This window comes from Pecten maximus, chromosome 7 (genome assembly GCF_902652985.1).
Source record: "Pecten maximus chromosome 7, xPecMax1.1, whole genome shotgun sequence".
Classification (NCBI taxonomy): Eukaryota; Metazoa; Mollusca; class Bivalvia; order Pectinida; family Pectinidae; genus Pecten; species Pecten maximus.
In genome coordinates, this window is record NC_047021.1 from 19253234 (window position 1) to 19266691 (window position 13458).

The window sequence follows — 13458 nt, forward strand, 5'->3', positions numbered from 1 at the left end:
ACAATTATGTCATATTTAAAAAAAAAGGGACAACAATTAATTCTTACCCCAATAATTAAGAGATATCACAAAATGTATGGTTGTTCTCGTTTAGAAAAAAAACGCATTAAATTTGAATTAATAAAGTAATCGAAATAATGTTTTGATTACATCAACAGGTCGCGTTTGAACTTTTGTCTGGGTCACGTCTCTGTAAAGGGTACTGACACCAAAATTATGTATCGGTGAATTGTGGTTTGCTCGTTCGTGGATGATAGCCCTATCCATGGATTGGCATTGAGAAAATAGTGTTTTATTGAATACGAAACAATGCGATATAAATGAATTTAACAGATGTGAAAACATGCTAATCTACATATCCATTTTCTCAACATAATTATGAAAATGGTCACACGCCTCACAATAGCGTTACTTACAATAGCTCTCGCAAGCATGACGACATAGAACATTACCCTTTGCTTCTTTTGATAATATGCTATGTTAAACTGATATAAGTCCCCATTTTAATTAAATGCTACCTGCAATTATCGGTTGCCATTTTAATTTTCAACCTGATATATACGGCATGTATGTGCATACCTTGTCTCGTTAAAGTTTCAGTAAGGCTAATAAAAGACATGGAGACGGCAAGATTAAATATCCAGTTTGTAAATGTCGAAGCAGCGTTGCCAGTACTTCTTGCCCATAAAGGATATATTTCGGAATTTATAGTCCATGGCATGGGTCCCATACCTGTAAAATATAAATGAGGAAGATATACGATACGAGTGTACTGTAAGAAAGTTAAATCATACGTTCATTGTTAACAATTTAAACTAGAGTGTAACATCTTATTCAGCTGTTTGTTAGTTTTACGATTCTTTGAGATAGCTAGGTGGTAAACTCCACTGGTGGAATGTTTTCTAGGTTTGTTGTTCCTCTTCATCCGACATCATGAATAGTGGCATCGGTTCAGGATTTAAATATTACATTATCAAGTAATCGGCCTTAATGTATCATGTTAGTTAGGTTTACATTGATATGAGTCGATTTTGATTTCCTAATATTTTCTCTGGATTTCAACGGTCATAAAAGGATGAAAGAGTGTATGATAGAATTGTATATTATGATATTCACCTCTGTGTAATCGTCAAGAAAGACCAACTTACCCTACTAGTTCCTTGAGCATCTTTCAAAAATAAAAATACAAATGTACTCCTGTCTAGTCTTACCAGGTGCAAAGAATATAAGATAGAGAACTAATCCAGCCATAGGCATCCACGAGTAATCAGTGGGACAATAGTCATACGCCCAGGTGAGGTTGCCTGACAACGAGGTGGTGTTACATCGTCCAATTGTGGCTTGCCAAGGGTCCTCGTAGTCTGTTGGTAAACACGAACTATTTGTTGGTCCCCTGATGTTGTCGAGATAGCAGTAACCGCACTCCAGAGCTCTCATACACTGATTACAGGTTCTACAAATAGAAAAAAAAATATAACAGAAAATTGTACCTGATATAAATTATAGATGACAAAAACAACAATTAAGTTGGGTTTTTTCTGTTGGAAGTACACATATATATCAGTGTTTCACGTTTGAAACATTCTGATAAATCAAGAGTGCTTTAATTGTGCATTATGTACACGGTTTTCTATGGCAAGTGTTGTGGTAGCCCTAATATATCGTTTAATTCGGTTATGGGCTAAAATTTGAGTACGTCAAAGTAATTATGTTTAAGGTAGTTGATTAGAACAGACAAGGGCGCCAGATAATCATTTGGGAAACCATGAAAGACTTACGTATGTGTTGAACAAGGAGATTCGGCCGATACACTTTCTATATTAGTCACTGCTGGTGTGTAGACGGCAGAGAGGTGGAAACCAATCGCCAGCCAAGCTAGACTTATAACAGCACCTGTATCAGAACATCATAATAGGCATTGGTTACAATGTAATAATAAGGCATAATATGGGACTATAACTTTACAATGGTATGAAAATGAACAAATATAATTAGGGTAGTAGCAAATATTCTGAACTTATTTCACTAACTTCCAACAATGTTACAAAGAAACAAGATGATGATTGAATTCTAAAATATGAAGGCACAATCATATCTATTTTGCAAAAGTTGTAATATCAAATACTTCCAAATTACTCCTTGTAGTTAATTGTTATTTTATGTTTCAGGATGCTACTTACTTATTAGAAACATTATGTTTCAATAAAAAAAAGAACGCCATTTTCGACAGAAAGTCAAAACAGTCAATATACTGATAAAGATTTCCGAACCATTCAAAAGCAGAAGCATCCTTCCTCATAAATCTTCAAATATATATTTGTTATATCCATGTAAGTCACGTAAAAGGAATAAGAACGATATTCATACCTACATACACTAAACTCATTGTCTACCGGTACTGAATCATTAGTATGATAGTACCTGTGATAATTATGAATAAATATTTATATTTCAATAACATTTTTGCTAAAGTAAAAAAAGAGTGAAGTAGAATTGAAGTTGCCTTTTAATTATACACACTAAAAAGTAACTTATTTGCAAATTGTAAGTTGCAGAAAAAAGCGAAATTCATACCTTCTTCACTAAAAGGCTTACAACCATCAAGAAAGGGAAAAAGTCCCCCTAATCGAGTTGAGGCCGATACCAAAATAACTTAAACTGATGCAAAAGCTTTTACGTACATATTTGTGTAAGCATTATTCGTCGACTAAACAAGTTGTCTACAGACAGAAAGGTCATGTGACCACATATCACGTTATCATGCATGCAATAATACAACGGCAGTCCCAGAAAGGCATAAACGTCCATACCTATGAGACTGCCAAGTGTCAGAGCACGTCTTCCAATTTTTTCAACCAAGTATAAACCAAGAATTGTAAAAACAAAATTGACGAAAGACGTAACGGCGGACAGCCAAATAGCAGTTTCGTCTCCTTTCACACCAGACATTCTTATAATTGTAGCACTGTAATACCTGTTGATGGAGAAGGCAAACCATATACGGTGTAATTATAACATTGAAATACCTGTCAATGGAATATACAAAACATACTTAGTGAATTACAACATTATGATACTTGTTAATGCGGTATAGATAACATACTTAGTGTAATTAAAACATTATGATACTTGTTAATGCGGTATACAAAACATACTTAGTGTAATTACAACATTATGATACTTGCTAATGCGGTATACATAACATACTTAGTGTAATAAAAACATTATGATACTTGTTAATGCGGTATACAAAACATACTTAGTGTAATTAGAACATTAAGATACTTTTTAATGCTGTATACAAAACATACTTAGTGTAAAAACATTATGATACTTGTTAATGCGGTATATATAACATACTTAGTGTAGTTACAACATTATGATACTTGTTAATGCGGTATAGATAACATACTTAGTGTAATAAAAACATTATGATACTTGTTAATGCGGTATACAAAACATACTTAGTGTAATAAAAACATTATGATATTTGTTAATGCGGTATACAAAGCATACTTAGTGTAATTACAACATTATGATACTTGTTAATGTGGTATATATAACATACTTAGTGTAAAAACATTATGATACTTGTTAATGCGGTATATATAACATACTTAGTGTAATTACAACATTATGATACTTGTTAATGCGGTATACAAAACATACTTAGTGTAATTACAACATTAAGATACTTGTTAATGCGGTATATATAACATACTTAGTGTAGTTACAACATTATGATACTTGTTAATGCGGTATATATAACATACTTAGTGTAATTACAACATTATGATACTTGTTAATGCGGTATACAAAACATACTTAGTGTAATTACAACATTATGATACTTGTTAATGCGGTATATATAACATACTAAGTGTAATAAAAACATTATGATACTTGTTAATGCGGTATATATAACATACTTAATGTAATAAAAACATTATGATACTTGTTAATGCGGTATATATAACATACTAAGTGTAATAAAAACATTATGATACTTGTTAATGCGGTATACAAAACATACTTAGTGTAATTACAACATTAAGATACTTGTTAATGCGGTATACAAAACATACTTAGTGTAATAAAAACATTATGATACTTGTTAATGCGGTATACAAAACATACTTAGTGTAATTACAACATTATGATACTTGTTAATGCGGTATAGATAACATACTTAGTGTAATAAAAACATTATGATACTTGTTAATGCGGTATACATAACATACTTAGTGTAGTTACAACATTATGATACTTGTTAATGCGGTATAGATAACATACTTAGTGTAATAAAAACATTATGATACTTGTTAATGTGGTATATATAACATACTTAGTGTAATTACAACATTATGATACTTGTTAATGCGGTATATATAACATACTTAGTGTAATAAAAACATTATGATACTTGTTAATGCGGTATAGATAACATACTTAGTGTAATAAAAACATTATGATACTTGTTAATGCGGTATATATAACATACTTAGTGTAATAAAACAGTATGATACTTGTTAATGCGGTATATATAACATACTAAGTGTAATAAAAACATTATGATACTTGTTAATGCGGTATATATAACATACTTAATGTAATAAAAACAGTATGATACTTGTTAATGCGGTATACATAACATACTAAACATACTAATAAAGTAATACCTGCTGATGTGACAATTGTGAAAAATACGAAATATAATATTTGACAATGCAATACACGTTTTTGCGCCCCCACCTTATGGTTAAATGAAATATATGTTTTAATAATGCATATGGTGAAACTTACTTCATGTACTATTTATTATAATATGGAAAGCATATGGTTTATATAAGGATTTTTGTTTTTACACAACCAATGAATATACGTGATGTTTCGATGGATAACACGGTATGATGATCAGGGAAGCTCGTACACATTGTACACCATTGTTTAGACATGGTGTCCTGGTCATTTGTCTGATGATGCAGACCAGGTGATTTCTGAGGATATAAACAAACACATGAAGCGCATAGGTAAACGAGCATTCGAAAAGAACAAAGAACGCCATTTGATTAAATTAAACCATCTTGTAGACAAATCAAGATAAAACAACATGAACACAGATACAGCTCTGGATGATTCTATGCTCAAAAATAGGTAGATAATATAATATACAATAAGCTCACCGATAGCGAGAAAACGTTACTCTCTAAGGGTATGCATTATGTCATCTTTCCAGATAAAATCCCAGCTGACGATTTTGTTATAGCCAAAGACCAGGTATGTGCGAAACTAAGTTCTGCAGAGGCTGATCAACTCAAATCCCAGGTGACGGTTTTTTTTTTAAATCAACAACGAAAGAAGAATGAGGCGCACTACAAAAGTTAGGCAGAGACAAATACATTATGATATTACCACCTTACAACACCGATGACTGAGGCCAGGGTCATGGCAATGCTATAGGACAAGACATACGAAAAGTTAAAGACCAAACCAACACAAAAGTTTAAAGGCGTCTAGTTGCCATCCTGACCCAGTTGAAACATGACAGCATTATTACTGTAGGCCAATACAGATACCTGAACCCTACATCAGAGAACATCCCTAGAATGTACCGTATATCCAACATCCACAAACAGGGAAACTCATTGAGACTCATTGTGGACTAACACTGGTTTCATTGCTTTCAATGTTCCCAGGTCATTAGCAGACATTCTTGGACCGCTTGTAGGTAAATCAGAACACCGTGTGAACAATTCAAAACATCTAGCGGAGGCCATGTCTTTCATTATGATCCAGGAAGATGAATAATTCATGTTACACGATGTTGTCTCTCTTTTTACCATCACATCCATTCACGATTAAATTAGAATCATTCAGAAGCGCCTAGAATTAGACAGGTCTTGACAAAAGAATACAAACCTCCAGGACATCATGGAAATGCTGGAGTTTTTGCTTACAACAATATATCTTATTTTCCGGGCAATATCTACATGCAACGCTTCGGCACTGCTGTAGGGAGCCAAGTGTCACTCAGTGTGGCAAATTTGTTCATGAAACATCTGGAGCAAGAAGTGATAGCCACAGCACCCATGCACATTATACAAGCCGAGTTTATTGAAACGGTACGTTGATGCCATACTTGAGATAAGGGAAAAATACTCTATACCTCAATATATGAACATTCATTATGTAATCATTTCATTGATTAGTATTACTTGCTCGTTTTGTATAAGAGTTGATTTATCTCTTTGCTAAAAGAAATCTCAATGGATAATCTTATCTGGTCTTAACTAGCATTTAGATGATTATATCTTTTATCTTAAATTCTTTTATTGTATCAATTTATATGCAGTAGGAAGATGCGTGTTTGATCAGTAGAAGATTTCAGTCGGAAACTCTGTTGTTGATCAAACACTTAGTCTCTCTCCTGCGTAGTAACTGAGAACTAATATTTATTTAATGAGGAACTGTAAAATATCAAAAAGAAAAAGAAAACACATAAGATTTTCATTTAAGCATTGATGTCATTTTTTTGGTTTCATTGAGGTATGAAAAAAAAAGTTTGCAAACTGTATGAGTCCGCGTAGCACGCATACACACACAAATATGGACAATAATAAAACCAAAGGGCAAGTGGTCATCCCGTATAATAAAGGTATATCCGAAACCATCCAGAGGATATACCGTAGTCATGGCATAACTACAGCTACGAAGTCACAAAAAACACAACGAATCATCCTAGTACACAAGGGATAAAACGTCGCAAAAAGCATATACAACTTAAATACAAAATGGGATGCCAAAACTGCGACGCATTGTATATTGGAGAGACGGGAAGACGTTTTTTCTTGATGAAGACCGGAAAGATGCAGAATCCGAACCAGATATTTACTTATATAAACAAGAAATGTATCTGATCAGAAAGAAAAGCAGTCGGCGTCCTCAATTAATAAATCGGCTGTTACAGACCACGCCATAAAAAAAAAAAAAAAAAAAAAAATGTGATAGACTGGGAAAACTCCAAACTATCTGACATGGAGAGAAATCTGTTGAAGTGGCGGATAAAAGAAGCCATCTGTATACACCGCACTGGGACAGTTCTAAATCGGAATGAAGGGGGCAAAAAATATATGACCAGGTATTAGACAAAGAATAGCAGTGAAAGTGTACGTACCGTACTAGATTCATTGGTTGTGTAAGAAAATCCTCACATAAATCATTATACATTTAAATGGAGAAAAGTAAAAAAAAAAAAAAACGAAACAAAAAACATAAAATATCTATATCATTGTCATACCAGTTGAGAAAGCAACACTGAATACATGTCTTCATGGGCAGTTTTGTGTAATTATACTACTGCTATACATATTTGACAACTATTAATGCACACGTTGTATCATTTACTTTGTATATTTATTCGAATATTAATTAAAAACTACATATTTCAGACTAACATATCTTTACGATGTATACACTGGTATTTACTGAAGTGAAATTGCTTATATTAATTTATATATATAGGTGTAGGTGTTTCATTGAATTAAAATTAAGGAATTACTTAAATACTATCTAACATTATCTAAATGACAACCAATTAAGCTAACATTTGAAAGTGTCATATAATTGTCTTCAAAATGGTAAAACTTCTCTCTCAAATGTTACCTCTGATACTTACATAACTGTATTGATTCCAGCAACCTGCTGAAACATTTGTAAACTGCATCCTACGATCAGAGCTCGTCTGATGGAAGGTGTTTGGATCATTTGGATAATGATAGGCATCTTTGCTGTAAGAAGGATGTTAACTGTTATTATATATCGCCCTAGGAAATTCATTTAATCCAAATTGACGTTATAAAACTTTTAACTTGCACGAAACACATATCATTTTAGATTCAATATCAAACGCAATATTTGAAAATGTCTGAATTTTTGCAGAAATCGCTGGAATTTGATTGAAGGTTAAGACTTAATATGGATTTCCTGGTATATAACGAGGTCTGAAGTGACAGTGAACCTAAACGCAGCTTCTGTTTCCCTGCCATAGAAATAAACCTGCGAGGCTATAGCAATAGTGATTGCCAGTACTGGTTGTGTAAGTACACAGGGGGACTCTGTATATTGATAAAACTATAAGGTGACGCTAACATTTTCTGACAGGTTGCATGTCGATTCTTCCTCAATATTACAGCAATATAATCATTGGCGTATTGTTCTATTACGGTTTTGTAAATATCAAATACATACATGAGCAGATGGCGATTATCGCAGTAAATTTATTATAGATATAAATCCTTTATTAACACGAGAAGTATTAGCTATTGATTGAGATAAACAGAAACACTCAAATTACAGATATGTTTGATTTGGATCATGGATACTGGTTATGTTGACTGTCAATACCATAAAAGAAGCCCTAATGCTTTATTTTAAGAAAATCGAAAAGCTCAACGTTTCATCTCAATGTGCCATGAATGAGGAATCGATTGCATGATGTTTAAACCGTAAGTCGAAGTCACTATTGATAAAACTAAGGCAGATTATACAGCATGTTTATTATGATATCCATTAAGTGAATAAACTAATAAATAATTTTTTTAAAATGTTATCAAAGAAAGAGCCACGGTAGTGTCACTGAAACAATAAGGAACAGCAATGAGTATACTCCGATTTCACTTTCAAAATCATGTTTCTTGCATCTTGTAACTTATCATGTAAAGCAATATGTAATAAATCGGAGACAAACGGTTCCAAGTAGAATTTACAAAAAACAAAAAAAAACAAAAAACAAAAAAAAAACAAAAAAAAAAAACAACAACTTATATCCAACATGGACTTTACTTATCTGATAAAAAAGAGATTACCAACTTTTTCTTATAGACTTAATACTTATACTCAAAACACTTACAGTTTATGTACTTTCTATATATGATGGAAGAATATTTGAATTTAGATAAAGTGTTCCCGCATCAGAAACATGAACAGTTGATGATTGATACGATTTAACTAGCACGAATTGGTAATATGTACTTAAGCGCTATCATCTGTTTGTTAAACATGACGTAACAAACTGCAAAATGTCGTTGGCAGGCCAGGAGAACATCATTAATCTTGCTTTTCTTTAATTAAATATCTGTTTATAGCGTTTGATCGATTTTTCTTTAATTTCCTTTTTTTCCTTTTCTTTTCTTTCTTTTTTTTTCGAAATCGACAGCTCAGAAATTCTGCAATGCTGTAACTATATCATGCTGATTTCAGTCGTCGTTCCATTGTCGTGGTTTTATTACCGAACACACCGATAACGAGATATATTGATGTATGGTGTGATAGATTCCTATAGACCTTACCAACATGTAATTGATACCTTTCACCTGTCACATGTCGTTTATGTTGACTATTTTATAGCCCTTTGGATAAATGTATATGATTCCTGTGTAAAATTAAAACGCCTCGTGTATGGCATTGGAAATCATTGATATCTATAAATTTGAATTCTTTTAATTATCAGCGTTTAATCTAAATAAGAATTATACTTGCTTCGTAACATTCTATACAGAACAAGACTGTTTCTTACCATCTGACAGTGCGACATATCTGACTCAAGTTTATGCTGAATCGCTCATCAATATGACCTAAGTTATTGTTCGGTAATTATACAATGATGTCTTAGTTTGTGGAATGAATACTTTTAAATAATATTACAAATACATGTCTTTCTGATTTTTTTTCAAAGGCAAAACATCTGAACACCCTACCCCCCAAAAAAGGCCTTTTGTAAAGGTAATTCCTGAATATTCAAAACACAACCTATTGTATAGGTAGTTCCTATATATTCAAAGAATCGCCTATTGTATAGGTAGTTCCCGAGTATTCAAAGAACCGCCTATTGTATAGGTAGTTCCTATATATTCAAAGAATCGCCTATTGTATAGGTAGTTCCCGAGTATTCAAAGAACCGTCTATTGTATAGGTAGTTCCTGATTATTCAAAGAACCGCCTACTGTATAGGTAGTTCATGAATATGCCAAGAACCGCCTACTGTATAGGTAGTTCCTGATTATTCAAAGAACCGCCTACTGTATAGATAGTTCCTGATACTTCAAAGAACCGCCTACTGTATAGATAGTTCCTGATTATTCAAAGAACCGCCTACTGTATAGGTAGTTCCTGATTATTCAAAGAACCGCCTACTGTATAGGTAGTTCCTGAATATCAAAAGAACCGCCTACTGTATAGGTAGTTACTGATTATTCAAAGAACAGCCTACTGTATAGGTAGTTCATGGATATGCCAAGAACCGCCTACTGTATAGGTAGTTCCTGAATATCAAAAGAACCGCCTACTGTATAGGTAGTTCCTGATTATTGAAAGAACCGCCTACTGTATAGGTAGTTCCTGATTATTCAAAGAACCGCCTACTGTATAGGTAGTTCCTGAACATCAAAAGAACCGCCTACTGTATAGGTAGTTCCTGATACTTCAAAGAACCGCCTACTGTATAGGTAGTTCCTGATTATTCAAAGAACCGCCTACTGTATAGGTAGTTCCTGATTATTCAAAGAACCGCCCACTGTATAGGTAGTTCCTGATAATTCAAAAGAACCGCCTACTGTATAGGTAGTTCCTGAATATCAAAAGAACCGCCTACTGTATAGATAGTTCCTGATACTTCAAAGAACCGCCTACTGTATAGATAGTTCCTGATACTTCAAAGAACCGCCTACTGTATAGATAGTTCCTGATTATTCAAAGAACCGCCTACTGTATAGGTAGTTCCTGATTATTCAAAGAACCGCCTACTGTGTAGGTAGTTCCTGAATATCAAAAGAACCGCCTACTGTATAGGTAGTTACTGATTATTCAAAGAACAGCCTACTGTATAGGTAGTTCATGGATATGCCAAGAACCGCCTACTGTATAGGTAGTTCCTGAATATCAAAAGAACCGCCTACTGTATAGGTAGTTCCTGATTATTGAAAGAACCCCCTACTGTATAGGTAGTTCCTGATTATTTAAAGAACCGCCTACTGTATAGGTAGTTCCTGAACATCAAAAGAACCGCCTACTGTATAGGTAGTTCCTGATACTTCAAAGAACCGCCTACTGTATAGGTAGTTCCTGATTATTCAAAGAACCGCCTACTGTATAGGTAGTTCCTGATTATTCAAAGAACCGCCTACTGTATAGGTAGTTCCTGATAATTCAAAAGAACCGCCTACTGTATAGGTAGTTCCTGAATATCAAAAGAACCCCCTACTGTATAGGTAGTTCCTGAATATCAAAAGAACCGCCTACTGTATAGATAGTTCCTGATACTTCAAAGAACCGCCTACTGCATAGATAGTTCCTGATTATTCAAAGAACCGCCTACTGTATAGGTAGTTCCTGATTATTCAAAGAACCGCCTACTGTATAGGTAGTTCCTGAATATCAAAAGAACCGCCTACTGTATAGGTAGTTCCTGAATATTCAAAGAACCGCCTACTGTATAGGTAGTTCCTGATTATTCAAAGAACCGCCTACTGTATAGGTAGTTCCTGATTATTCAAAGAACCGCCTACTGTATAGGTAGTTCCTGAATATCAAAAGAACCGCCTACTGTATAGATAGTTCCTGATACTTCAAAGAACCGCCTACTGTATAGATAGTTCCTGATACTTCAAAGAACCGCCTACTGTATAGATAGTTCCTGATTATTCAAAGAACCGCCTACTGTATAGGTAGTTCCTGATTATTCAAAGAACCGCCTACTGTATAGGTAGTTCCTGAATATCAAAAGAACCGCCTACTGTATAGGTAGTTCCTGAATATTCAAAGAACCGCCTACTGTATAGGTAGTTCCTGATTATTCAAAGAACCGCCTACTGTATAGGTAGTTCCTGATTATTCAAAGAACCGTCTACTGTATAGGTAGTTCCTGAATATCAAAAGAACCGCCTACTGTATAGGTAGTTCCTGAATATTAATAGAACTGCCTATTGTATAGGTAGTTCCTGATTATTCAAAGAACCGCCTACTGTATAGGTAGTTCCTGATTATTCAAAGAACCGCCTACTGTATAGGTAGTTCCTGATTATTCAAAGAACCGCCTACTGTATAGGTAGTTCCTGATTATTCAAAGAACCGCCTTCTGTATAGGTAGTTCCTGATTATTCAAAGAACCGCCTACTGTATAGGTAGTTCCTGAATATCAAAATAACTGCCTATTGTAAAGGTAGTTCCTGATTATTCAAAGAACCGCCTACTGTATAGGTAGTTCCTGATTATTCAAAGAACCGCCTACTGTATAGGTAGTTCCTGAACATCAAAAGAACCGCCTACTGTAGAGGTAGTTCCTGATACTTTAAAGAACCGCCTACTGTATAGGTAGTTCCTGATTATTCAAAGAACCGCCTACTGTATAGGTAGTTCCTGATTATTCAAAGAACCGCCTACTGTATAGGTAGTTCCTGAATATCAAAAGAACCGCCGACTGTATAGGTAGTTCCTGATTCTTCAAAGAACCCGCCTATTGTATAGGTAGTTCCTGAATATCAAAAGAACCGCCTACTGTATAGGTAGTTCCTGATTATTCAAAGAACCGCCTACTGTATAGGAAGTTCATGGATATGCCAAGAACCGCCTACTGTATAGGTAGTTCCTGAATATCAAAAGAACAGTCCCTACGATAGTAGGTAGTTCCTGATTATTCAAAGAACCGCCTACTGTAGAGTAGTTCCTGACTATCAAAAGACCGCCTACTGTATAGGTAGTTCCTGATTATTCATGAAACCGCCTACTGTATAGGGAGTTCCTGAATATCAAAAGACTCGCCTACGGAATATGTTAGTTCTGATATTAAAGAACCGCCTATTGTATAGGTAGTTACTGAATATCAAAAGAACCGCCTATTGTATAGGTAGTTCCTGATTATTCAAAGAACCGCCTACTGTATAAGTAGTTCCTGAATATCAAAAGAACCGCCTATTGTATAGGTAGTTCCTGATTATTCAAAGAACCGCCTATTGTATAGGTAGTTTCTGATTATTCAAAGAACCGCCTACTGTATAGGTAGTTCCTGATTATTCAAAGAACCGCCTACTGTATAGGTAGTTACTGATTATTCAAAGAACCGCCTATTGTATAGGTAGTTCCTGATTATTCAAAGAACCGCCTACTGTATAGGTAGTTCCTGAATATAAAAAGAACTGCCTATTGTATAGGTAGTTCCTGATTATTCAAAGAACCGCCTTCTGTATTGGTAGTTCCTGAATATCAAAAGAACCGCCTACTGTATAGGTAGTTCCTGATTATTCAAAAGAACCGCCTACTGTATAGATAGTTCCTGATTATTCAAAGAACCGCCTACTGTATAGGTAGTTCCTGAATATCAAAAGAACCGCCTACTGTATAGGTAGTTCCTGATTATTCAAAAGAACCGCCTACTGTATAGATAGTTCCTGATTATTCAAAAGAACC

General features: G+C 34.3%; 1 protein-coding gene across 1 annotated transcript in view; it reads right to left on the reverse strand.

Annotated features, from left to right (window-relative positions):
- LOC117331822 (proton myo-inositol cotransporter-like) overlaps positions 1 to 13458 on the reverse strand; it is a 69483-nt gene that overhangs the window by 4520 nt on the left and 51505 nt on the right. Inside the window, exons 4-8 of the mRNA XM_033890741.1 lie at positions 7676 to 7787; positions 2811 to 2974; positions 1779 to 1893; positions 1212 to 1453; positions 580 to 732 (exon numbers count right to left, since the gene is read on the reverse strand). Of these exons, the coding sequence (XP_033746632.1) occupies positions 580 to 732; positions 1212 to 1453; positions 1779 to 1893; positions 2811 to 2974; positions 7676 to 7787 (786 nt within the window). The remainder of the gene's footprint in view (positions 1 to 579; positions 733 to 1211; positions 1454 to 1778; positions 1894 to 2810; positions 2975 to 7675; positions 7788 to 13458) is intronic.